Source organism: Lynx canadensis, chromosome B2 (genome assembly GCF_007474595.2).
Source record: "Lynx canadensis isolate LIC74 chromosome B2, mLynCan4.pri.v2, whole genome shotgun sequence".
NCBI lineage: Eukaryota > Metazoa > Chordata > Mammalia > Carnivora > Felidae > Lynx > Lynx canadensis.
This window is the reverse complement of record NC_044307.1, coordinates 30,362,050-30,388,093: the sequence shown is the minus strand read 5'-3', so window position 1 is coordinate 30,388,093 and position 26,044 is coordinate 30,362,050. Positions and strand designations below refer to the sequence as shown.

General features: G+C 45.3%; 2 protein-coding genes across 4 annotated transcripts in view; one reads left to right on the top strand and one right to left on the bottom strand.

Annotated features, from left to right (window-relative positions):
* The window catches only part of LOC115513706 (DLA class I histocompatibility antigen, A9/A9 alpha chain), a 253,834-nt gene extending 233,302 nt beyond the window's left edge, over positions 1-20,532 (bottom strand). The window contains exons 1-8 of one of the 2 annotated variants that reach the window (XM_030315042.1): positions 20,421-20,532; positions 19,873-20,142; positions 19,394-19,669; positions 18,513-18,788; positions 18,288-18,395; positions 17,823-17,855; positions 17,630-17,677; positions 17,117-17,499 (exon numbers count right to left, since the gene is read on the bottom strand). In XM_030315042.1, the coding sequence (XP_030170902.1) occupies positions 17,495-17,499; positions 17,630-17,677; positions 17,823-17,855; positions 18,288-18,395; positions 18,513-18,788; positions 19,394-19,669; positions 19,873-20,142; positions 20,421-20,493 (1,089 nt within the window). In that variant the 5' untranslated portion in view covers positions 20,494-20,532 and the 3' untranslated portion in view covers positions 17,117-17,494. Of the gene's footprint in view, positions 1-17,116; positions 17,500-17,629; positions 17,678-17,822; positions 17,856-18,287; positions 18,396-18,512; positions 18,789-19,393; positions 19,670-19,872; positions 20,143-20,420 lie in introns of those variants that run through there. The other variant, XM_030315043.1, reaches the window with a different exon arrangement.
* A 97-nt stretch (positions 20,533-20,629) lies between these two features.
* Positions 20,630-24,546, top strand: LOC115513715 (spliceosome RNA helicase DDX39B-like). 2 transcript variants are annotated; one of them, XM_030315047.1, is made up of 3 exons: positions 23,558-23,642; positions 23,786-23,922; positions 24,261-24,546. In XM_030315047.1, the coding sequence occupies exons 1-3, from the start codon at positions 23,578-23,580 to the stop codon at positions 24,299-24,301; spliced, it is 243 nt and encodes an 80-aa protein (XP_030170907.1). In that variant the 5' UTR covers positions 23,558-23,577; the 3' UTR covers positions 24,302-24,546. The 2 variants fall into 2 exon arrangements, 1 of the variants encoding a protein (XP_030170907.1); XR_003968787.1 differs by lacking the exons at positions 23,558-23,642; positions 24,261-24,546 and adding an exon at positions 20,630-20,848 and having other exon boundaries at positions 23,786-24,098.
* The last annotated feature ends 1,498 nt before the right edge of the window (positions 24,547-26,044 follow it).

The window sequence follows — 26,044 nt, the reverse complement described above, 5'->3', positions numbered from 1 at the left end:
AGCTAAAGTAAACACGTGGAACTACATCAACTGAAAAGTTTCTACACAGAAAAGAAAACTATTAATAAACTCTAAAGGAACCCTACATAATGTGAGAAAATATCAGAAAAGAGTTTAATATCCAAAATATATAAGTAACACATAGAAATCAAGAAGATAAAACCAGATAACAAAATTCACAAATAGCAGACCTGAATAGACATTTTTTCAAAGAAGACACACAAATTGTCAACAGGTACATGAAAAGGTGCTCGATATCACTAGTCATCAGGAAAATGCCAATCCAAACTCCAATGAGATGTCATCTTGCATCTGTTAGGATGGATATAAAAGAGGCCAGAGAACAAATGTCGGTGAAGGTGTGGAGGAAGGGAACCCTTGGTCACTGCTGGTGGTACAGAAAACATTATGGAGCTTTGTGAAAAAAATTTTAAGTAGAACTACCACATGATCAAGCAATCCCACTCCAGAGTACACATCATAGAGAGTGAAATATGAATCAAAACACACTTTATTTTTTAAAAATGTTTAAGTTTATTATTTATTTTGAGAGAGAAAGAGCATATGAGCAAGTAAGGGAGGGTCAGAGAGAGAGGGAGAGAGAATCTCAAGCGAGGTCCACGCTGCCAGTGCAGAGCCTGACATGGGGCTTGAACCCACCAACCGTGAGATCATGACCAGAGCTGAAATCAAGAGTTGGACACTTAACCAACTGAGCCATTTTGGCACCCCAAACACACTTTAAATAAAAAGGTTACAAAACACAAAGAAAATTACATACTAATACATCTTTCAATACAAGAAGGTAAAATAATCATAAACATTTACACACCTAATAACACATACTCAAAATATATGAGGCAAAACCTGACAGACTAAAGGTGGAAATACACAGTTCTATAATAATAGTTGGAGGCTTCCATACCCCTATTTCAAGATGGACAGAAAACCAGACACTACACAGAAATAGAGGACACAGAGGACATGAACCACACGCAATGATCCCGCTAGATGTAACCCCATACACACAACACTCTAAACCCAAACAACAGAATATACAGTCTCTCAAATGCACCTGGATGTTCTCCAGTGTTGATCATATAGAGGGCTACAAATTCATTCTCAATAGGTTTGAAAGATATCACACAAACTCTCCAATATATCACAAGGGAAAGTAGGAAGTACTTAGAGACAAACAAAAGTGGAAACACGACACAACAACACTCATGGGATGCAGTGAATGCAGTGCTAATGGGGAAATTTATAGTTAAAATGCTTACATTAAAAAAAAGGAGAGGACTTGGGCGAAAGATGGCAGCATAGGAGGGCGCTTGGCTCACCGCATCCTGCTGATTACTTAGATTCCACCCACACCTGCCTAAATAACCCAGAAAACTTCCAGGAGACTAGCAGAATGGACTCTTTGGAGCCAAGCATAGACAAGAGGCCCAGGAAAGAGGGTGGAAGGGCAGAGAGGCAGTGCACGCTACACGGACTGGCGGGAGGGGCTGGGGCAGTGGAGGGGCAGCCCGCCCTGCAAGGCAGAGTCCCCGAGTCTGGCTTGCAAAAGTGGAGGGGCCGGACTCCATGAGTTCTGGCAGCCAGCAGAAATTAACATCCGGAATGTTAAAAGTCAACAGGTCTGCTCTGAGAGCGGTAGGGTGGGGGGACACCAGGAGGGAGAGTTGTTGAGCCCCAGAAGACAAAGCTCAGCTCTATGGGGAACAAAGATGCTGGCAAGCACCATCTCCCTCTCCCATCCCCAGCCAAAATCCCAAAGGGAACCAGTTCCCGTCACCGAAGTTGCTTGCACTGCACAAACACCAAATGCTGTGCTTTAGTGGATCCATCCTGCAGACCTGTCGCCTTCCTCCTGGTGCTGCAGGGCCCCTCCCACAGGGGACCACCAACGGCAAAGTGAGCTAAGCCTGCCTGTCCCACCCGTGCACCTTGTGGATCCATACCAGCTAATACACCAGATCTCATCAAAGCAGCACCACAAGCCTGGCAGTGTGCAAGTAGCCTGGACGGGGGCCACACCACTCCACAGTGAGTCCTGCCCCTGGGAGGTGGGAAGATAAGGTACACACCAGTCTGACTGTGGCCCAACGGTGGGCTGGGGACAGACAACCAGTCAGACTGCGGCCCCACCCACCAATACAAGTTACTCCAAGACAGCACAGGGGAAGTGCCCTGCAGTTGGGCGCCACCACAGGAATTACCCATAATGACTAAATACAAGAACTCTCCTCAAAAGAAACTCCAGCAAGTATCAACAACTAACGAATTGAGCAAAAATGATTTAAGCAATATAACGGAACAAGAATTTAGAATAATAGTCACAAAATTAATCGCTGGGCTTAAAAAAAGCATAGAGGACAGCAGACAATCTATTGCTACAGAGATCAAGGGACTAGGAAATAGTCACGAGGAGCTAAAAAACACTATAAATGAGGTACAAAATAAAATGGAGTCGACCACAGCTCAAATTGAAGAGGCAGAGGAGAGAATGGGTGAATTAGAAGATAAGATTACGGAAAAAAAGGAAGCTGAGAAAAAGAGAGATAAAAAAATCCAGGAGTATGAGGGTAGAATTAGAGAACTAAGTGATGCAGTCAAACGGAACAATATCCATATAATAGGAATTCCAGAAGAGGAAGAGAGAGATAAAGGGGCTGAAGGTGTACTTGAACAAATCATAGCTGAGAACTTCCCTGATCTGGGGAAGGAAAAAGGCATTGAAATCCAAGAGGCACAGAGAACTCCCTTCAGATGTAACTTGAATCGACTTTCTCCATGACATATCATAGTGAAACTGGCAAATTACAAGGATAAAGAGAAAATTCTGAAAGTAGCGAGGTTCTTATACACTAATAATGAAGCAACAGAAAGACAAGTAAAGAAACTGATCCCATTCACAATTGCACCAAGAAGCATAAAATACCTAGGAATAAATCTAACCAAAGATGTAAAAGATCTGTATGCTGAAAACTATAGAAAGCTTATGAAGGAAATTGAAGAAGATATAAAGAAATGGAAAAACATTCCATGCTCATGGATTGGAAGAATAAATATTGTCACAATGTCAATACTACCCAAAGCTATCTACACATTCAATGCAATCCCAATCAAAATTGCACCAGCATTCTTCTCGAAACCAGAACAAGCAATCCTAAAATTCATATGGAACCACAAAAGGCCCCAAATAGCCAAAGTAATTTTGAAGAAGAAGACCAAAGCAGGAGGCATCCCGATCCCAGACTTTAGCCTCTACTACAAAGCTGTAATCATCAAGACAGCATGGTATTGGCACAAAAACAGACACATAGACCAATGGAATAGAATAGAAACCCCAGAACTAGACCCACAAATGTATGGCCAACTAATCTTTGACAAGGCAGGAAAGAACATCCAATGGAAGAAAGACAGTCTCTTTAACAAATGGTGCTGGGAGAACTGGACAGCAACATGCAGAAGATTGAAACTAGACCACTTTCTCACACCATTCACAAAAATAAACTCAAAATGGATAAAGGACCTGAATGTGAGACAGGAAACCATCAAAGCCCTAGAGGAGAAAGCAGGAGAAGACCTCTCTGACCTCAGCCATAGCAATTTCTTACTTGACACATCCCTGAAGGCAAGGGAATTAGAAGCAAAAATGAACTACTGGGACCTTATGAAGATAAAAAGCTTCTGCACAGCAAAGGAAACAACCAACAAAACTAAAAGGCAACCAACGGAAGGGGAAAGGATATTTGCAAATGACATATCGGACAAAGGGCTAGTATCCAAAATGTATAAAGAGCTCACCAAACTCCACACCAGAAAAAAAAATGATGCAGTGAAGAAATGGGCAGAAAACATGAAGACACTTATCTAAAGAAGACATCCACATGGCCAACAGGCACATAAAAAGATGTTCAACATCGCTCCTCATCAGGGAAATACAAATGAAAACGACACTCAGATATCACCTCACACCAGTCAGAGTGGCCAAAATGAACAAATCAGGAGACTGTAGATGCAGGCGAGGATGTGGAGAAACAGGAACCCTCTTGCACTGTTGGTGGGAATGCAAACTGGTGCAGCCACTCTGGAAAACAGTGTGAAGGTTCCTCAAAAAATTAAAAATAGACCTACCTTATGACCCACCAATAGCACTGCTAGGAATTTACCCAAGGAATACAGGAGTACTGATGCATGGGGGCACTTGTACCCCAATGTTTATAGCAGCACTCTCAACAATAGCCAAATTATGGAAAGAGCCTAAATGTCAATCAACTGATGAATGGATAAAGAAATTGTGGTTTATATACACAATGGAGTACTACGTGGCAATGAGAAAGAATGAAATATGGCCCTTTGTAGCAACATGGATGGAACTGGAGAGTGTTATGCTAAGTGAAATAAGCCATACAGAGAAACACAGATACCATATGGTTTCACTCTTATGTGGATCCTGAGAAACTTAACAGACCCATGGGGGAGGGGAAGGAAAAAAAAAGAGGTTAGAGTGGAAAAGAGCCAAAGCATAAGAGACTCTTAAAAACTGAGAACAAACTGAGGGTTGACAGGGGGTGGGAGGGAGGGGAGGGTGGGTGATGGGTACTAAGGAGGGCACCTTTTGGGATGAGCACTGGGTGTTGTATGGAAACCAATTTGACAATAAACTTCACATATTGAAAAAAAAATGAAAGCTTCTAGGGATAAACATGCTCTAACATATAAAGGGAGACCCATAAGACTAGTGGCAGACCTATCTACTGAAACTTGGCTGGCCAGAAAGGGATGGCAGGAAATCTTCAATGTGATAAACAGAAAAAATATGCAGCCAAGAAACCTTTATCCAGCAAGTCTGTCATTGAGAATAGAAGAATAGATAAATGTCTCCCCAAACAAACAAAAACTGAAGAAATTCATCACCACTAAACCAGCCCTACAAGAGATCCTAAGGGGGATCCTGTGAGACAAAGTACCAGAGACATCACTACAAGCATGAAACCTACAGACATCACAATGACTCTAAACCCATATCTTTCTATACTAACACTGAATGTAAATGGACTAAATGCACCAACGAAAAGACATAGGGTGTCAGAATGGATAAAAAAAAAAACAAAAACAAGAGGCATTTATTTGCTGTCTACAAGAGACTAATTTTAGACCTGAGAACACCTTCAGATTGAAAGTGAGGGGATGGAGAAACATTTATCATGCCACTGGAAGTCAAAAAAAGCTGGAGTAGACATACTTATATCAGACAAACTAGACTTTAAATTAAAGGCTGTAACAAGAGATGAAGAAGGGCATTACATCATAATTACAGGGTCTATCCATCAGGAAGAGCTAAGAATTATAAATATCTATGCGCCGAATACAGGAGCCCCCAAATATATAAAACAATTACTCACAAACATAAGCAACCTTATTGACAAGAATGTGGTAATTGCAGGGGACTTTAATACTCCACTGACAAAAATGGGTAGATCATCTAGACACACGGTCTCTAAAGAAACAAGGGCCCTGAATGATACATTGGATCAGATGGACTTGACAGATATATTTAGAACTCTGCGTCCCAAAGCAACAGAATATACTTTCTTCTCGAGTGCACATGGAACGTTCTCCAAGATAGATCGCATACTGGGTCACAAAACAGCCCTTCAGAGGTATACAAGAATTGAGATCATACCATGCATACTTTCAGACCACAATGCTATGAACCTTGAAATCAACCACAGGAAAAAGTCTGGAAAACCCCCAAAAGCATGGAGGTTAAAGAACACCCTACTAAAGAATGAGTGGGTCAACCAGGAAATTAGAGAAGAAATTAAAAAATATATGGAAACAAATGAAGATGAAAATACTACAATCCAAACGCTTTGGGATGCAGCAAAGGCAGTCCTGAGAGGAAAATACATCGCAATCCAGGCCTACTCTAGAAACAAGAAAAATACCAAATACAAAAACCAACAGCATGCCTAAAGGAAATAGAAGCAGAACAGCAAAGGCAGCCTAAACCCAGCAGAAGAAGAGAATAAAGATCAGAGCAGAAATAAACAATATAGAATCTAAAAAAACTATAGAGCAGATCAATGAAACCAAGAGTTGGTTTTTTGAAAAAATAAACAAAATTGATAAACCTCTATCCAACCTTCTCAAAAAGAAAAGGGAGATGACCCAAATAGATAAAATCATGAATGAAAATGGAATGATTACAACCAATCCCTCAGAAATACAACCAATTATGAGGGAATGCTATGAAAAATTATATGCTAACAAACTGGACAACCTGGAAGAAATGGACAAATTCCTAGCACCTACACACTTCCAAAACTCAAACAGGAAGAAATAGAAAACTTGAACAGACCCATAACCCACAAAGAAATTGAATCAGTTATCAAAAATCTCCCAACAAATAAGAGTCCAGGACCAGATGGCTTCCCAGGGGAATTTTACCAAAATTTAAAGCAGAGATAATACCTATCCTTCTCAAGCTGTTCCAAAAAATAAAAAGGGAAGGAAAACTCCGGACTCATTCCATGAAGCCAGCATTACTTTGATTCCCAAACCAGACAGAGACCCAGCAAAAAAAGAGAACTACAGGCCAATATCCCTGATGAATATGGATGCAAACATTCTCAATAAGATACTAGCAAATCGAATTCAACAGCATATGAAGAGAATTATCCACCGTGATCAAGTGGAATTCATTCCTGGGATGCAGGGCTGGGTCAACATTCGCAAGTCAATCAATGTGATATCACATTAATAAAAGAAAAGAGGGGCGCCTGGGTGGCTCAGTCGGTTAAGCGTCCGACTTTGGCTCAGGTCGTGATCTCGCAGTCCATTAGTTCGAGCTCTGCGTCAGGCTCTGTGCTGACAGCTCAGAGCCTGAAGCCTGTTTCAGATTCTGTGTCTCCCTCTCTCTGACCCTCCCCCGTTCATGCTCTGTCTCTCTCTGTCTCAAAAATAAATAAAGGTTAAAAAAATTAAAAAGAAAAAAGAAAAGAACCATATGCTCCTGTAAGTCGATGAAGAAAAAACATTTGACAAAATTCAGCATCCTTTCTTAATAAAAACCCTCGAGAAAGTCATGATAGAAGGAACATACTTAAAGATCATCAAAGCCATTTATGAAAAGCCCACAACTAGTATCATCCTCAATGGGGAAAAACTGAGAGCTTTCTCCCTGAGATCAGGAACACGACAGGGATGTCCACTCTCACCACTGTTGTTTAACATAGTGTTGGAAGTTCTAGCATCACCAATCAGACAACAAAAGGAAATCAAAGGCATCAAAATTGGCAAACATGAAGTCAAGCTTTAACTTTTTGCAGATGGCATGATATTACACATGGAAAATCCGATAGACTCCACCAAAAGTCTGCTAGGACTGATACATGAATTCAGCAAAGTCGCAGGATACAAAGTCAATGCACAGAAATCAGTTGTATTCTTATACACTAATAATAAAGCAACAGAAAGGTAAATAAAGAAACTGATCCCATTCACAATTGCACCAAGAAGCATAAAATACCTAGGGATAAATCTAACCAAAGATGTAAAAGATCTGTATGCTGAAAACTCTAGAAAGCTTAAGAAGGAAATTGAAGAAGATATAAAGAAATGAAAAAAACATTCCATGCTCATGGATTGGAAGAATAAATATTGTCACAATGTCAATACTACCCAAAGCTATCTACACATTCAATGCAATCCCAATCAAAATTGCACCAGCATTCTTCTCAAAGTTAGAACAAGCAATCCTAAAATTTGTATAGAACCACAAAAGGCCCCAAATAGCCAAAGTAATTTTGAAGAAGAAGACCAAAGCAGGAGGCATCACAATCCCAGACTTTAGCCTCTACTACAAAGCTGTCATCATCAAGACAGCATGGTATTGGCACAAAAACAGACACATAGACCAATGGAATAGAATAGAAATCCCAGAACTAGACCCACAAAAGTATGGCCAACTAATCTTTGACAAAGCAGGAAAGAACATCCAATGGAAAAAAGACAGTCTCTTTAACAAATGGTGCTGGGAGAACTGGACAGCAACATGCAGAAAATTGAAACTAGACCACTTTCTTACACCATTCACAAAAACAAACTCAAAACGGATACAGGACCTGAATGTGAGACAGGAAACCATCAAAGCCCTAGAGGAGAAAGCAGGACAAAACCTCTGACCTCTGCCGCAGCAATTTCTTACTTGAGACATCACCAAAGGCAAGGGAATTAAAAGCAAAAATGAAGTATTGGGACCTCATGAAGATAAAAATCTTCTGCACAGCAAAGGAAACAACCAACAAAACTAAAAGGCAACCAACGGAATGGAAAAATACATTTGCAAATGACCTATCGGAGAAAGGGCTAGTATCCAAATCTATAAAGAGCTCACCAAACTCCACCCAAAAAAACCCAAATAATACAGTGAAGAAATGGTCAGAAAACATGAATAGACACTTCTCTAAAGAAGACATCCATATGGCCAACAGGCACATAAAAAGATGCTCAACGTCGCTCCTCATCAGGGAAATACAAATCAAAACCACACTCAGATATCACTTCACGACAGTCAGAGTGGCTAAAATGAACAAATCAGGAGACTATAGATGCTGGAGAGGATGTGCACTGTTGTTGGGAATGCAAACTGGTGCAGCCTCTCTGGAAAACAGTTTGGAGGTTCCTCAAAAAATTAAAAATAGACCTACCCTATGACCCAGCAATAGCACTGCTAGGAATTTACCCAAGGGATACAGGAGTGCTGATGCATAGGGGCACTTGTACCCTAATGTTTATAGCACCACTTTCAACAATAGCCAAATTATGGAAAGAGCCTAAATGTCCATCAACTGATGAATGGATAAAGAAATTGTGGTTTATATACACAATGGAATACTAGGTGGCAATGAGAAAGAATGAAATAAGCCCTTTTGTAGCAACGTGGATGGAACTGGAAAGAGTTATGCTAAGTGAAATAAGTCATACAGAGAAAGACAGATACCATATGGTTTCACTCTTATGTGGATCCTGAGAAACTTAACAGAAGTCCATGGGGGAGGGGATGAAAAAAGAAAAGAGGTTAGAGAGAGAGATAGCCAAAGCATAAGAGACTCTTAAAAACTGAGAACAAACTGAGGGTTGATGGGGGGTGGGAGGGAGGGGAGGGTGGGTGATCTGTATTGAGGAAGGGCACCTTTTGGGATGAGCACTGGGTGTTGTATGGAAACCAATTTGACAATAAATTTCATATTTAAAAAAAAAAAGAAAATGGTTATAAAGTGCCTCAGCAATGCTTCCAAAAAAGAAAAGAAAAGAAAAGAAAAGAAAGAAAGAAAGAAAGAAAAGAAAGGCGGGCAGTAGAAGAGAAAATAGATTCGACATGCCCCGGTGCACACCTTGGGGAAGGACCTGCATGGTGGTGGTGGTTCTGGGAGGAGGGCAGGTCATATCTCCAAGGAGGGTTAGGGGGAGACTTCCAGCCCAGAATGGGCAGGCTGGGAGAAGTCTGACTGTGCGGAAAGGCTGGTGCCGACCACGTGGTTTGGAGACCAGATGTCAGGAGTGAGGCCCACTGAGGTCGTGGAACCAAAGGATGGGGTGAGGGCCAAGGATAAGGCAGCGGGACCTCGAGCAGTTTTCTGGTTGGTGGGGGAGAGGGGAAGGCAGGAGCCAGCAGGGGAGACTAGTGTTGAGGGTCTGGGAAGGGGGGACTGAATGTCCCAGAACAAACTTGAATCAGAGGCTGACAAGAGAGGAGGGGACTTGGGCCAAGGCCAGGAGGAGGGGGTGCTGATGCAGGGCCCCATGGGAGGAGCTCCTGAGAGAGGAGAGCTTGGTGAGGGCCCAGCATGTGGGCAAGGGGTGTGAGCAGGCATGGGGCCATAGGGGAGGGGTGCAGAGGGGCCAGGGAGACTAGGATTCCTGTGCACAGGGAGAGTGGAGGCCACAAAGGAGTGAGGGTGGGATGAAGGAGAGGGGACAGGGCAGTGCGGGTGTTGGCCCAGGATGGAGGAGGGCCAAGAGCAGGTGCCTGCACTGGAGGGGAGGGACAAGGAGGGGCACCAAGACAGGGGACAAGTCTGGACAAGGCTCTGAGCACCATGCCACAGCGCTCCCCTTGGTGATGGCAGGAGGACAGTGGGAGGGAGAGTCTGGGCAAAAGACTCCTCAGAAAATTAGCATACTATGGAAGTCTTAGCTTCAGCAATGAGACAACAAAATGAAACAAAAGGCATGCAAATTGGCAAGGAAGTGCTCAAACTTTCACTCTTCTCAGAAGATATAGTACTGTGTGTAGAAAACTCAAAAGATTCCACCAAAAAATTGCTAGAACTAACACATGAATTCAGCAAAATAGCAGACTGTCAAATCAATGTACAGAAGTGTGTTGCATTTGTAAACATGAATAACAAAGTAGAAAAAATAGAAACAAAGAATCAATCCTATTTGGGGTTGCACCAAAAACTGTAAGATACCTAGGGATAAACCTAACTAAAGAGGAAAAAGTTTTGGGCTCTGATAACTATAGAACACTTATGAAAGAAATTGAAGAAGACACAAAGAAATGGAAAAGCATTCCATGTTCATGGATTGGAAGAACAAACATTGGTAAAATGTCTATCCTCCCCAAAGCAATCTATACATTTAATGCAATCCCTATCAAAATACCACCAGCATTTTTCTTTTTTTAAAAAAAATTTTTTAACGTTTATTTATTTTTGAGACAGGGAGAGACAGAGCATGAACGGGGAAGGGTCAGAGAGAGGGAGACACAGAATCTGAAACAGGCTCCGGGCTCTGAGCTGTCAGCACAGAGCCCGATGCAGGGCTTGAACTCATGGACCGCGAGATCATGAGCTGAGCCGAAGTCAGCCGCTTAACCGACTGAGGCACCCAGGCGCCCCCCCACCAGCATTTTTCACAGAGGTAGGACAAATAATCCTAAAATTTGTATGGAACCACAAAAGACCCGAATAGCCAAAGCAACTCTGAAAAACAAAAAACGGGAGGCATGATGATTCTAGATTTCAAGCTACATTACAAAGCAGTAGTCATCAAGACAGATTTCTGCGAGCATGTGGAGAAAGGGGAACCCTCTTGCAGTGTTGGTGGGAATGTAAACTGGTGTAGCCACTCTGGAGAATAGTGTGGAGATTCCTCAGAAAACTAATAATAGAAATACTCTATGATCCAGCAATTGCACTACCAGGTATTTATGCAAAGGGTACAAAATACGTATTTGTAGGGGTACATGCCCCCCAATATTTATAGCAGCATTATCAACAAGAGGTAAACGATGGAGAGAGCCTGAATGTCCATCGACTGATGAATGGATAAAGAAGAGGTGGTATACAGACACACATACACACACACACTCACACACACACATATATAATAGAATATATATGATTTATCCTCAACAAATCTCCACGTGCATTTGAAAAGAATGTGTATTCTGTTGATGGCTGGAATGTTCAATAAATGTCAGATTTGTACTATTGGTTTACAGTACGGCTCAAGCCTTCTTTATGTTTATTGATCTCTGCATAGACGTTCTATCCATTATGGAAAGTGATATATTGTTTCTATCTATTACAGTTGTATTACCTGTTTCTTAATTTCTGTCTGTTTTGTTTTCATGTATTTGGCGCTGAGGTGACAATATATTCAGAATTGTTTCATCCTTCTGATAGTTTGACCCTTTTGTCACTATAGAATGTTGCTGTCTCTCTTTACTAGCATTTTTTCTTTATGTCACATACATAATATTCATTCACATAACATATGTTTATATATTTACATCATATCATGGTCATGTTATATTTTGTGTCCTATGAGTGCAATATTGAAGTTTTATCACGTTCTTTTTACTACCTATTCTCTCTAAAGTTGCTCAATCACAGTCTATTCCCGTTTGTACTTTACATTTCATGCTACAATTTCTCTTTTTCTTTGTGCAATTCTTTGCGTACATTTTTTGACACACAGGTAAAATGTAGATTTTTCTAGAGAAATTTGTTTCTTTCTTATAAATTTGAGTCAATATCAATCCTGGAAAATAATAAACTAAAATAATGACTTGAAGGTATTTTGACCCAAAATAGCAAAGCAAATTTGGATTACAAATCACAGAAGCGTTAGTCTGTGATTGGAAATTGTTTGAAATAGCTGTTTGCTCACTTTGTGCTAGCTCCAAGCAAACCTCCTTAGAATAATATCTTCTTGTTCTTGTTCTTGAAGATAGAGTCAATGTGATTCATTTCACCCTTTCCTGAGGACATGAATCTATGAATCTTTTGTTCCCATATTTTCAGGGAGGGATATTTCTCATGAAATAGAATAAGCTCTGGGCATTATTTCCTGTCTAGTAAGTTCCTGAGCCTGAGAAGGCAAGCTAAGATTTTCTAGATTTGAAATACACCATAAGTATCAGAGCAGCCATCATCCCTGGCTTTTTGCCCATTATTATATTTTGGCCTAAATGATTATTCTCTTGATTGTTTTTTTGGGTGATATATATACACATCACCAAATATATGTATGAAATATATACATATACATATATATATATATATATATAATACACACACACACATATAATCATTGTTAGTCGTTTTTATAAGAAGAGGCAGCTTTAAAACTTAGTCTACTGTGTTACTGGAAGAGGATCCCCATTCACAATTGTTTCATTTCTGAGATTTATCCAGCACCAGAGGAGGTGGTAGAATACAAGTCTACCTAAACCAGTGGTGATCTGTGTCTTCTTTGAGCCAGCACTAGTCTGTGAATGTGCATCAGCCCACAAACAGAGACAGAAATGAAAGTGAGACCTTATCTTGTCTCAGACTGGCAATCAAGACAAAAATAAGCCTGTATATCGTCATTGGATCTGCTAAAAACAGTTTGATTACTAGCTGTTCGTGGACCAGAGGTGGAGGAGCACAATGTCTACCTGGAATGATTTTTCAGACTTTTGTGAGGGTCACATAAAATCTGGTAAATTTTGGATACTCTGCCCAGAAATACAGGCATGTACAAAGAAATATGAAGTGTCAGTGTATATATAAGGATCATCTGAAGTGTTACAGATCTGGGTAACGTAATCCTAGGAAGAGACAAAGGCTGCAGAAGACATTTTGAACATTCACTTCATCACCCGAAAGTGCTACTCTACTTACTTGTGAGTAGAACTGGAGTAGACAAAAGCTGGACCCCATAACAACTATCAAGGGGAAAAGTTGAAAGATGCCATTTTTTAGTCACTCCTTCCTCTAATCTGACCTGAGTGCCTACAATGTATCATATCAAGTTGTAGTCTCAAATCACTGTTCCAAATATTGCAATTTGTCATTCTTTTTCCATTCCTGGTCCCCAGTTGCCATGCCCAGAACTAGTACCCTCTTCCCACATAAAAGATTTCCACGTTTAAAAATCCTGATGGAGGGCAGAGACCATGGAGACGAGAACCCATTTTGCCAAACAGCCTTTGGATGTTTTCCATTGGATGTGGCATGAAACTTCACAGTCACGTGACCACCTGCCAGACTCTCTCTCAGGACATGGGACAGATAGGCTGGGACCGCACTACATGGCATTTGGCACAGGTGTTTGAGTGACAGGGGTGTCATGCAGTTGCAAGGGGCAGCAGCAACAGCAGTCTCAGCCTCCGGATCCAGTGTCCTATGTCAGGGGACTGTGTTGCGAGGGTGGCATCTATACCCAGCAGCAGGGCCCTGGCTATATGTGAGCCTCCCCCTCGGGTCCATTGTGGGTTCTGTTCCTGTCTGTGTAGACTCAAGCCTGGTTTGTGACTTTCCTTGAAATAGAACAAGGCCCCACATTCTCTTTCTCTCATCCCAGTCTCTGTAACTGTGCACATGTAACACAAAGAGGCAGAAGTTGATGTAGGGAGTAGCGTTAGAGAGCATGATTTCAGACTTTTTTTTCACCAGTTTTACTGAGATATAACTGGCATACACCATTGTGTCAGTTTAAGGCTACAATCTCTTGATTTGATACGTTTCTATGCTGCAAAATGCTTACAACCATAGCTAAGACCTGCACCGTGTCACATAGTTACCATTTCCTTTTGTGTGGGGAAAACATTTAAGATCTACGCTCTTGTTATTTCAGAGATTTTATGTTGAGCTGATAACCACATCCTCAATCTGCCACCCGGCTCTGCCCCCTGGGAGAGAAAATATGTATCGCCCAGCAGGTCTTGCATTTTTCTTCCTAGAAAAAACTACAACATTTAAATGTGGATGTAAGACCCCTTCCCACAATGAGGGCTCTCATCAGTGACTTCACTGCAACTCTATCTGGTGGAACCCCAGGATTGCTTGTGGGTTCATTACAAAACACTCAGGCCTCTCTCCACATACCCTGTTAGAGTGTTGGGCGTGGACCCAGGAATCACTACTTAATAAGCCCCACAGGAGAGGCTGAGGCACAGCCACGTGGGAATCATTCATTATGTGCTTGCTGCTCAGTGTGTGATCTGAAGACCAGAAGCAGCACCAAACTTGTTATAAACCCAGAATCTCATGCTCTACTCCAGGTTGTCTAGCTCTTCCTAAGTCCAGGAAATTCCAGTGGACACTGAAGGCTGGGTGTCCCTGGAGTGTGTGCCTTCCAGGTGCAGAACCAGAACTGTTCAGTATGTGCGTGTGCTCTGATCAGGTTGCTTAGCACTGAGGGGTCCAGGGTTTGGTCCTGTTCCTTTCTCTTCTATGGCCATCATCCCTTGGTGACCTCATCTATGCTGAAGGCTCTAAACATCATTTATTTGGTGTCACCTCCATATCTATTCCTCCAACCTAGATATTTCTCCCACCCTGCACTCTATATCCAGCTGGATCTTCGCTTGCTTTTCTAATAATCTCAGATTCGACATTCCTAAATTGGGTGCTTGTGATGCAACTTCCCCGAATGTCCTACTTCCAAAATCTTCCCTGTCTCATTGGAAGATACCCCTCCTTTCTTCTTGCAGTCTGAAGTACTGGATGCTGTCCTTGATTCCTCCTTCTCACAACCCAGAATTAATACATTAGGACATGCTGCAAAGTTCATCTTTAAATGTATCCAGAACACACACACACACACACACACACACACACACACACAAAATAACTTCCTGTTATTTTCTCTCCTCAAACCCCAAAATAAATCCAACAATCCCCCCTCTGGAAACTGCACTGGCTTCCTATACTTTCCCTACTGGTCTCCCGCCCTTCACCTCTCGATTCTGCACAGCAGCAAACATGCTGCTAAGACAAGTAGTATGACGTGAACCATCTGATCTAAACCATCTGGTGACTCCACATGTCACTCAGAGAAAACTCAAAAGCCTTCTAATCCTAAAGTCTAGGCATCTGACCGCATTTCACATGCTCTCTGCTCCAGCCACAGTGGCCTCTCACCCTTCCTTGAACAAGGACACGTTCCTGCCCTAGTGCGTGTGCCTGGAGGTTCCCCTGCCTGGAAAGAACTCTCTGAGACGTGCTCTTCAACAACTCCTTGTGTCCTGCACATCTCTCAGAGGTCAGCTTCCCAGTGAAGCTCACACTTACCCCCCTAGTAAAGTAGCCACCTTCCCTGTCCCCCCACAGGTAACTCTCTGGGTCACCTTCCTCAAAGCACCTACCAATTTCCAATTTAAACACTTCCCTTATTTACCACATTTATAACAACATACAGTTGACTCTGAATTACACTGGTTTGAACTGGGGACATCCACCGATCTGTGGACTTTTTTACAAAAGTGCTGTCAATGCACTTTCTCTTATGCTTTCTTACTATTTTCTCCAGCCTAATTTATTGTAAGAATACATGTTACATATACATGTAACATACAAAATATGTGTTAAATGACTGTTCCTGTTTTCAGTAAGGCTTCTTATGAACCGTACATTATTAGTGGTAGTATTTAACTTTCAGGGGAGTCAAAAGTTATACTTGGATTTCTGACTGCTCAATGGGGTGATTGCCCTCAGTTCCCACATTGTTCCAGGGTCAAGTGGAGTCTGTCCCTCACCCCTAGGACATATTCTCCACAAGACCAGCATGTTTGCCTCTTCTTACTTACTGAGGTGTCCTAGATGAAAAAAATAGCAGGTCCTGCACGTGGCACACGAGATTATCAGTGGAACAAGTGGTCAGCGGAGAGGACCTCTGTCTTCTGGATGAGCCTCAGGCACAGCCGGTCTGTGGCAGCTCCCGCACAAAGTACCTCCACCTCACCATCAGTGCCGCCTCTACTTTTCCCCAGGGCTGCTCACCCCCCCCCCCTCTGCTCAGCTCCACCCTCCTACAGCATTTCCCCTGCACAGCACAGCATACAGTTACAGTCCTATCTTCAGAATCACTGTATGTAGGCTCCATGGGGCCCTTTCTCCAACCAAATAGAAATCTACATTAGACCCTTCTTTATACATCCATGAACTTGGATGGGAGCAAGAACCAGCATCACTAAGGGCACGGAGAGGGGGCAGAAAGACAGGGAGGTAGAAAGTAAATTAAGTTGAAGAAGGATGAGAAACTCCCAGTTTCCTCTCAACCTCCAGAATCTAAAGAATAATCCAGAAGACAGCTCGAGAGGGAGGAGATGGATCAATCTGAAAATTCACCTCTCCAAACCCCAGAGACTTCTGTGTGCAGGGGCCACCAAGGCCTGTGAGAACGAGAGTCCAAAGAACTCCTGGTGCTGCAGCCACTGGGGTCACCCGGGGAGAATGAGACAGGAACTTGGACACAAGAGCAAGAACAGGCCTGATGCTGCATAGAAACAAGGGGGGAAAAACACCCAAAGATGGGGCTGAGGTCACGACCCAGGATGGAGCCTGGGCTGACCCAGTCACAGGAAGCTCTTGCTTCACAAGGTCCTGGTGACAGATGACGTCCATGTCCCTATAGTCATGGTCCTGGTGAGACAAGGTTCCACAGAAGGGACAAGGACAAGGAGCAGAGACATGACCCAGCTGAGGAGGGAGCTTGACACACCAAGGATGCACTGAGCACCGACTGGACCCAGGCCCTGTCCCCGCTTGGCTCTTCCAGCCCTCTCCTGTCCCCACCGCAAACAGACACAGCACAAGAAATATGCGGGTTCTGGGAGGTTCTCAGGGCTTTCATTTATTTTCTCTTGCAATTTTACAAATTTTCTCATTTATTACCTCATTGTCCCCACATACCCAGAATTACAAAACACAAATTCCTATCAGGATTCTCATTTTCAGTAGGGAAGTAAGGTGTCAGTATTCAGGCCAACATGAAGTAAAGACAGGAATGGAGACAGAACACGAATCAGTATGGGAAGGGTCATGGTGGGCATGGGGGCCACTCTCCTGCGTCCTCACAATATGCTAATAGGAACACAGACACATCTGACACCATCTGAAGAAAGTCAGGGGACCTCGATGTCACCAAGTGGGAGTGTGAACAGATCCTGCATCGCTCAGTCCACCACAAGCAGTGGGTCTCACACTGTGACAAAAAATCATCATGAACACATTTAGGTCAGTCACATAAATGCCACACACTGAACAGCTCCCCCGCATGCTCGAAGTGTCCCTAGTGCCACCACTCCTCCCCACTTCACCCTCCAGAGTCTTACCTTTAGGAGCCATTACAGACGAATCAGAGCCCTGAGTACTGTCATCGCCTGGGGTAGAACAAACAGGACACGATCAGAGCCACGGGAAATGAGACTAAAGGAGCAGCTATGGGCAGGGGGGCGGGGGTGAGCTCCCCATGGGGTCCTGTCTACACTATCCCAGGGTTTCAGGGATCACCCCCTCCATACTTACGTGCAGCGTGAGAATAGCTTGGTCCCTTTCCTCCTGTGGAAGAAAATAGCATGTTAGAGACCTGGGACAGGTGGGCCATGGGATCCTAGAGCAACCTCCTAGTCCTGGTCCACAATGACATTTCCAGAGTTCTGACTGAACACCCAGGACAGGATTGGGACACATGAAGAAAGAGGTGTGGGGTCACAGGACCACCTGACTTGCTGGAGGTCTGACCTCAGCAGGGACCTTCCTCTCTGTCCTGTCACTGCTGGGAATCAGGTCCATGTCCCAAAAATTACCAAGTGAAAATCTGTTCTTCATTTTCACAAGTGTTTTGCTACAGAGTGATTGTTAGTAATGGCTCCAGAGTGGGCAGGTACATGTGTGTGGATAGAACTGCCCAGGAACCAGGCAGGACAATGTGCTACCTAGGAAACCCACCAGTGGGACAAGAGAACTCAGATCCCCCCACTCTGTTCCTACCTGAGAACTTCTTCCTCCAGATCACAGCTCCAACCACCAAAGTGACCACAAGGACAACCACACCAGCAATGATGCCCAGGAAGGGGATGGAGGGCTGAGAGGATGGCTCTGGAAAGGGAAGGAAGGTGAGGGGCCCAGACCTCTGGCTTCAGTCTTGACTTTGTGAAATTCTCCAGAAGGGCCCTGCTTTCCCTGACACGGGGCTCTACCCCAAACTCTCCTTACCCCATCTCAGGGTGATGGGCTTGGGCAGTCCCTCGTGCTGCACATGGCACGTGTATCTCTGCTCCTCTCCAGAAGGCACCACCACAGCCGCCCACTTCTGGAAGGTCCCATCTCCCGCAGGCCTAGTCTCCACAAGCTCTGTGTCCTGGGTGTGGTCCTCCCCATCACGCTGCCAGGTCAGGGTGATCTCCGCAGGGTAGAAGCCCAGGGCCCAGCACCTCAGGGTCACTTCACGGTCAGAGATGGGGTGGCGGGTCACCCGTGTTTTGGGAGATTCTGAGGAAGAAGAAACAGAGAATCCACACTGTGGTTTAGCTTTATGGGCCACTGAAACTGCATCCACGTGACCATCCTGAGGTGGACGGGACAACTGGTCTGGATGGAAGAAGCACAAAACCCAGACCCCAGTCTAGCCTTTGGGATCTCCTGATTCTTGTTAAGTTCTGGAATCAGGGAGAGAGCCCGGGTGGGAGGCTGCAGATCTAAAGTGGGGAACACACTATAGTTCTGACTGTGGTGGAGGGTGAATGATTCAGAAAACCCGGAGTCAGATCTCCGAAGATGTTCTCAGGGAGATCAAGGCCTTGAGAGGGAAGGGCAGAGTTCACAAGGTGGCTGCCAGGGTCAGAGGGAACTGCTGATGGGTTATTTCTGGGATGATCTCAACAGGCATCCCAGGGAGAGACTGGATACCTGCCTGTGTTTTAGAGAAAAGCACCCTCTAGGGGAGTCAGCCTCTAGTAGGAATATGAACTTCCAGGCGGATCTCCCTCTTCCTACGCGTGGGAGGGGCGCCGTTCTGACACTAAGTCCATTTTCCCTTCCTCGTGGGCAGCCATCCCAGTGGAGGGGAGATTAGGGAGGCCCCGCGGTCCCGGTACCTGCGCGCAGCAGCGTCTCCTTCCCCATGTCCAGGTATTTGGCGAGCCACTCCACGCACGTGCCCTCCAGGTAGTTCCTCTCCTGCTCCGCCACACCGGCCTCCTCCCACTTGCGGCGTGTGATCTGCGCCGCGGTGTCCGCCGCGGTCCAGGAGCGCAGGTCCTCGTTCAGGGCGATGTAATCTTTGCCGTCATAGGAGTCCTGACTGTACCCGCGGAGGAGGCGGCCGTCGGGTCCCACGTCACAGCCATACATCCACTGGATGTTGTGCGACCCTGTCCCCGCCCCGCCCCCAGAGCAGCAGCGATTAAGGTGAAACCGAAAGTAAACCCGCCTAAAAGCTCCCTCGGGCTCTTCCAGGGTCGTGGGACGGGTGTCACGCGGCCTCGGGGCAGCGCTCTGACCCGGAGACTCGGGGCGACCCCGGCCCGTCCTTGGGGATGGGGGTCGTGACCTGGACCCGGCCCGTGTCGCTCACCGGACTCGCTCTGGTTGTAGTAGCGGAGCATCGTGTTCAGGTCCACTCGGAAAATCTGTGCGTTGTTCTTCTCGTTCCGCGTCTGCTCGTCCCAATACTCCGGCCCCTCCTGCTCCACCCACGGGGCCCGCGGCTCCATCCTCGGATTCGGGGCGTCGCTGTCGAACCGCACGAACTGCGTGTCGTCCACGTAGCCCACGGCGATGAAGCGGGGCTCCCCGAGGCCGGGCCGGGACACCGCCGTGTAGAAATACCTGAGGGAGTGGGAGCCTGCGGGCGCGGAGGGGCTGAGACCCCGCCCGACCCTCCTCCCCGCGCGGGGCCCGGGTCCCAGGGGGAGGGGGACGGGAGGGCAGGGGGAGGGGGACCAGAGTTGGGGAGAGCAGGGCGGAGTCCGGGAGGGAGGGGGGGGAGCCCGGGGCGAAGCCCGGGTGGAGGTCTGGGTCCGGGCGGTGGACAGTCGCTTTCCTCGGGGGTTCCGCTTCCCCGCCGGGCGGTTTCTTCGCTCCTGCCCCTCAGAGTCCTTTTCCTCCCGACCCCGTACTCACCGGCCCAGGTCTGGGTCACGGCCAGGGCCCCCAACAGCAGCAGGAGCACAGTTCGGGACATCAGGAACCGCATCCTCGGGGTCTGGGGAGAAATGTGAGTCTAAGGAGGCGGGTGCGGAAACTTGATACCCCGGAACCGCGGTGCCGCTGCTTGGCTTCTTCGGAAATCGGACACTAATAAGACTGTGAACCGAGGCCGCGTCATCAGTATCCAGGCAGAAGGACCTGACACAGGTTGTGACAGGGAGAAGTGAAACCAGGGCAGATGGGGACTCCCCAACACTGGGCTTCCCCGCCCCCGACGCCGCCCTGGGGCCAGAGTCCCTGAGAGGCGGGCCTGGGGACCTGGGACTTGGCCTGGAAGCCTCACCTACTGCACAGAGCGCTCTTTGTCCCACTGTGTCCCTCAGCCGTGGACCAGGAGCTGTGTGAGTCACTGATTCTCCAGCATTTTGTTCTCAGGATATCTCTACAGTCTTACAAATTAGTGAGGATCCCAGGGATAATTGTGTGTCTGTGGATTATATCGATCCATATTTACCATAGTAGGAATAAAACCGGTTCAACTATTTATTAATTCATTTACAATCATATGAAAACAGAAATATTGTTTGTATGGAAAGTGACAATGTTCCAAATAAAAGGGGCAGTGAGAAGGGTGGTTTTCTTTCATTGCAAGTCTCTTTCTTCTGTCTCGTTAGAAGACCCCTGGATGTTCAGATTTGCTTCTGCATCTATTGTGTTGTTTTGTTCGAAGTATATGAAAAAATTTATGTCCTTGACCAAATATAGGAGAATAGTATGTGTTATAACCTTTTCAGATAATTATGGATATTCATTTTTGATACTATATTAAATCTACACAATGTGTAGTTTCTCTGAGGTTATTTGCAAACTGGGACCTGAAACAGTATCATTGAGTGTGTCTTTCTCTGTTACATTAACTCCATAGGCCCATCTGCACATGGAACGGATCTTGTCCTAATGCATAATTGTTTTTAAGTAACGTGTTGTGTGTTGTTTCACTAAGTAATATAGATGTTCCAGCATTGATTAGAGTGGAATTGAATTATCAAAAGTCATTTGTTTGGGGGCACCTGGTTGGCTCAGTTGGTTAAGCATCTGGCTTCGGCTCAGGTCAAGATCTCACGGTCCATAACTTCAAGCCCCGCGTGGGACTCCATGTTAACATCTCGGAGCCTGGAGCCTGCTTAGGATTCTGTGTCTCCCTGTCTCTCTGCCCTACCCCTGCTTGCACTCTGTCTCTCTCTTTCTCTCAAAAATGAATAAACGTTAAAAAAAATTTAAAGAAAGTCATTTGTTTTAATATTACCACAAATCCCAACAGACAAGGTGGTCAGTACTGAGAAGCTGTCAAGCTTCTGGGAGGGTCACAGGTTAAATGGGTTGAGTTACATGGGTGATGGGTTCTAAGGAGGGCACTTGTGATGAGCACTGGGTGTTGTATGTAAGCGATGAATCACTCAATTCTACTCTTGAAACTAATATTAAACTGTATGTTAGGGGCGCCTGGGTGGCGCAGTCGGTTAAGCGTCCGACTTCAGCCAGGTCACGATCTCGCAGTCCGCGAGTTCCAGCCCCGTGTCAGGCTCTGGGCTGATGGCTCAGAGCCTGGAGCCTGTTTCCGATTCTGTGTCTCCCTCTCTCTCTGCCCCTCCCCCGTTCATGCTCTGTCTCTCTCTGTCCCAAAAATAAATAAAAAAAAGTTGAAAAAAAATTAAAAAAAATAAAAAAATAAACTGTATGTTAACCAACTGGAATTTAAATAAAAACTTGATATAAACAAAGAAATGGTAAAAAGCAGTGATTGCTCAGTAACCAGCACAGGGAGATGTTTGGTGTTTTGTGGGTCGTACAGCGCCTTGTTTTTGTCTCTAATTAGATAAAGTAATGTCATGGTTTCCGAGTGTCCTTGTGTGCTGTTTATGTTCCATGAGATGACTGGCTCATGTCCCACAGGAATAATATGGCCCAGTGGTGGCATCAGTCAGCTTCTGACCACACTGAGGCCCAGCTGTCACTGTCAGACCAGTTCCCGATGTGGGGGCTGCTGTTTCTTCTGTCTTCAATTGCATATTTTAAAATACGTACAACCCATCAATAATAAAGACTCAGTGTTTTGGGAGCCTGGGTGGCTCAGTCAGTTAAGGGTCAGACTCTTGATCTCATGGTTTATGAGATGGAGCCCTGTGTCAGGCTCTGTGCTGACAGCGTGGAGCCTGCTTGAGATTCTCTCTCTTGATCTCTCTGTCTCTGTCTCTGTCTCTGCCCCTCCCTGCTACTCATAGTCACTCTGTCTCTCTCTGTCTTAAAATAAATAAACTTTAAAAAATATCTGGACGGACTTTTAAATCCTTAAATATTCCCATATACATTGGCCCTGTTAGGGTTCTTAAATATGTTTATTTCTTCTTGTATCACACCCTGAGGAGAAGCTTTCTCTCAGCTTACGGATTGTGCAACTTTTGACACTAAAACTACTCCCAGAATTAGGGTAGGTCTTAGGTTTAATATTTCATAAGCAGGAATATTGTTCATGGTCGTTCCAGACCCTAGTTCCAATACTTATCCCTTTGTCATGGAGTACCTCATTCCTGTCTCCTAACATGTTTGCCAGATTTGGTTACTGTTCTCTGTATCTCCTCAGAGGCCGATTTGCTCAGAAAAATCCGAAGCAAAGGAGGGAATGGAAGAGTAATTATCCTTAGAGGAATAAAGGAATCATATAGCAGGGAATAAGAGGGACTTAGTGGGATTCAAGTGGAAGGTGTACTTCCTAAAATCTCCCACTCTGGCACATTGTCACTCTCCCCTCCACACACACCCATGGGCCCACATCCCCCTACTCTCCACACACAGGCGAGATCTTTGTGAAGTCTGCTCAGCGTAGCATGGCATTGGCCCAGCTCCTGGTGGAACAGAACTTCCCAGCCATTGCCATCTATTGTGGGACGCCCTGGGAGGAGAGGGGAGTGAGAGATAGAAACATGACTTGTGTCTTGGGAAGAAATGAGACCCGTGAGATAAAGGACTGTGAACATTTTTATGATTGTCTTTCTGACAAAGGCTTTCTTGGTCACAGTAGTAAAGGTCTTCAATAACGAATTCTGTGGCCAGCAACCTATGTGGCCAAGGCATGGACATTAAGCAGGTGAACTCTGCCATCAACTACCACTGGCCTGGCGATTCCAACACCTACCTGTAAGCTGCACACCCACACGGACCTCCCAGTGTCCTCTCCCAGCCCCTGATTTCCTATGTCTTCGTACATTACACCCTCGTCCCTCCTTTTGGGTGTCTTCCTACTTTGGGGTCTTCCAGTGCTACCCTCTGTCTCCTTCCAGGAGGCCTGAGCAGACCAGTTCCCCCAAGGGCTTGGCCATCACATTTGTGTCAAGTGAAAAGATCCTCAGTGAGGTGCAGGGTCACACTGAGGGCAGTAGCAGTGAGCAGCCTGATGAGATGCACATTGTCTCCTCCAGTGAGTATTGATCCCATGAAATTGGTTCCTCCAACTCTTCAGAGTCTCCTTGTTCCTTAGAGACTTTGTCTTGAACCATGTAGTCCAGAGAATGGTGCCTGATGCCTAATGGGTGCCTGACAAGTTTATGCCTCCCAACCTTGATGCCATGTTGGGATGTTTTCTTCATTTCTATGTCCGGTCCCTTTCCTCTCTCTTTCAATTAATTTTTTTTTGCACCTCAGTCTCTCCTCTGTCCCCACACACCACACGAACACCTGCATGTATAGGGGCTTGTGCTTCTGCCAGTCTCACTTAGCCTTCCCATGCCTTATTGTAACTGCATGTTTTCTCTGCAGTTGCAGCCATGGGAGAGGACGCACCATTTCACAGAGCCTGATGCAGGTCTCACACCCAGGAACCAGGAGATCATACATGACCTGAGATGAAATCAAGAATCGGATGCCCAACCAACTTACCTACCAAGGCACCCCTACAGTTATACTTCCTAATTAATTTCTTTAAAAAAATATTTTAACTTTGAATATAGCTGAAAGACACGATTACGTTAGTTTCAGGGGTACAACACAGTGACTCAAATTCTGTATACATTTTTTTTTGACAGAGACACAGCCAGAGCAGGTAAGGGAGGCAGAGAGGGAGAGAGAGAGAGAGAAAGAGAGAGAGAGAGAGAGAGAGGGAATAAGAGAATCTCAAGCAGGGTGATTCCTGCAGGGCTGGATCCCATGACCCTGGGAATATGAGCGGAGAACCCACTGCCACCCAGGGGACCTTCACCCTCTGTCTACACCATGCTGTGCTCACCAGAGTGTAGCTGCCACCTGTCACCAGACAGTGATGTTACAGTATCACTCATGATATTCCCTGTGCTGTGCCTTTTATTCCTAAGACCTGTTCCTTCCATAACTGGAGCCTGTGTCTCCCACTCCCCTCACCCGTTGTGCCCATCCTCCCAACCTCCTTCCCTCTGGCAGTCAACCGTGAGTTCTCTGTATTTATAGGTCTGATTCTGCTGTTTGCTTGTCTATTTATTCATTTGCTTTCTTTTGTAAGTTCCATATATGAGTGAGATCATACTTGTCTTTGTCAGTCTGATTTCGTTCACTTAGCAGACACACTGCCCTGTTTGTCCATCCATGTTGTCACAAGTGGCAAGATCTCATCCTTTTTGTGGCTGCATAATATTCTATCATGTGTGTTTGTATATGTGTGTATATACCACACATCTTCCTTACCCATTTGTCTATGGGTGGACACAGGTTGTATCAGTGGGACTTTTACAAGAACCTCAAACGCTGAACATCATGTGGGATGAGGGCGCCCCCTGGTGTCCACAACCCTGTCCAGGTGCTGGAGCTCAAGGAGACCTAGGGAGGGCCTGGCTGAGGAGGAGAAAGGCAGCTGGGGTTCTTTCCTTAGTCCTATGGCCCCACGTGGGGTGGAAGGTAAGGGGACATCCCCCACTGCTCTGCTCTCAGGTGGATTCTGACTGAGAAGCCTGAGTGGGGTCTGGACTGTAAGTCTGGTAGACATGTCTGAGCAGAATCCTGGGCGTCAGTGGGGAGAGGAAAAAGGTTCTGAGCAGCCCTGGAGTCCACAGGGGTCAGGCTCAGGGGTGAGGCAGGATTGCAGGAGAGGAGAGCTCAGGGCCAGTGCCATTGCTGAGGTGTCTGTGTCCCTGTGCACCTGGTCCTCCAGCCCCGTGATGGTGATACAGGGAAAACTGAAAAGTAGAAACACTTCCTTGGACTCCTATTTCTAAATGTTTCAAAACTCAGTGAAACAAAAATCATTTCTGATGTGGAAATAGCATCTAAATGTCTATACAATGCTTCATCGTGTGGACATGTACACTCACAGTTTGTAAGTTGACCCCGCATCAGGCTCTGGGCTAACAGCAGTGAGTTGGCTTGGGATTCTCTCTCTCTCCCTCCCTTTCCCTCTCTCTCTGCCCTTCCCCTGCTGTGTACTCTCTCTCTGTATCTCAGTAAAAATAAATAAACCTTAAAAATAAAAGAATTGGTGTTTTCACTTTTGGGGGGTAAACACCCAAGAGTGCAATTATTGGATTATATGACGAGTCACTATGCTGTAACCTGAAAGGAATGGAACAGTGGGCGTA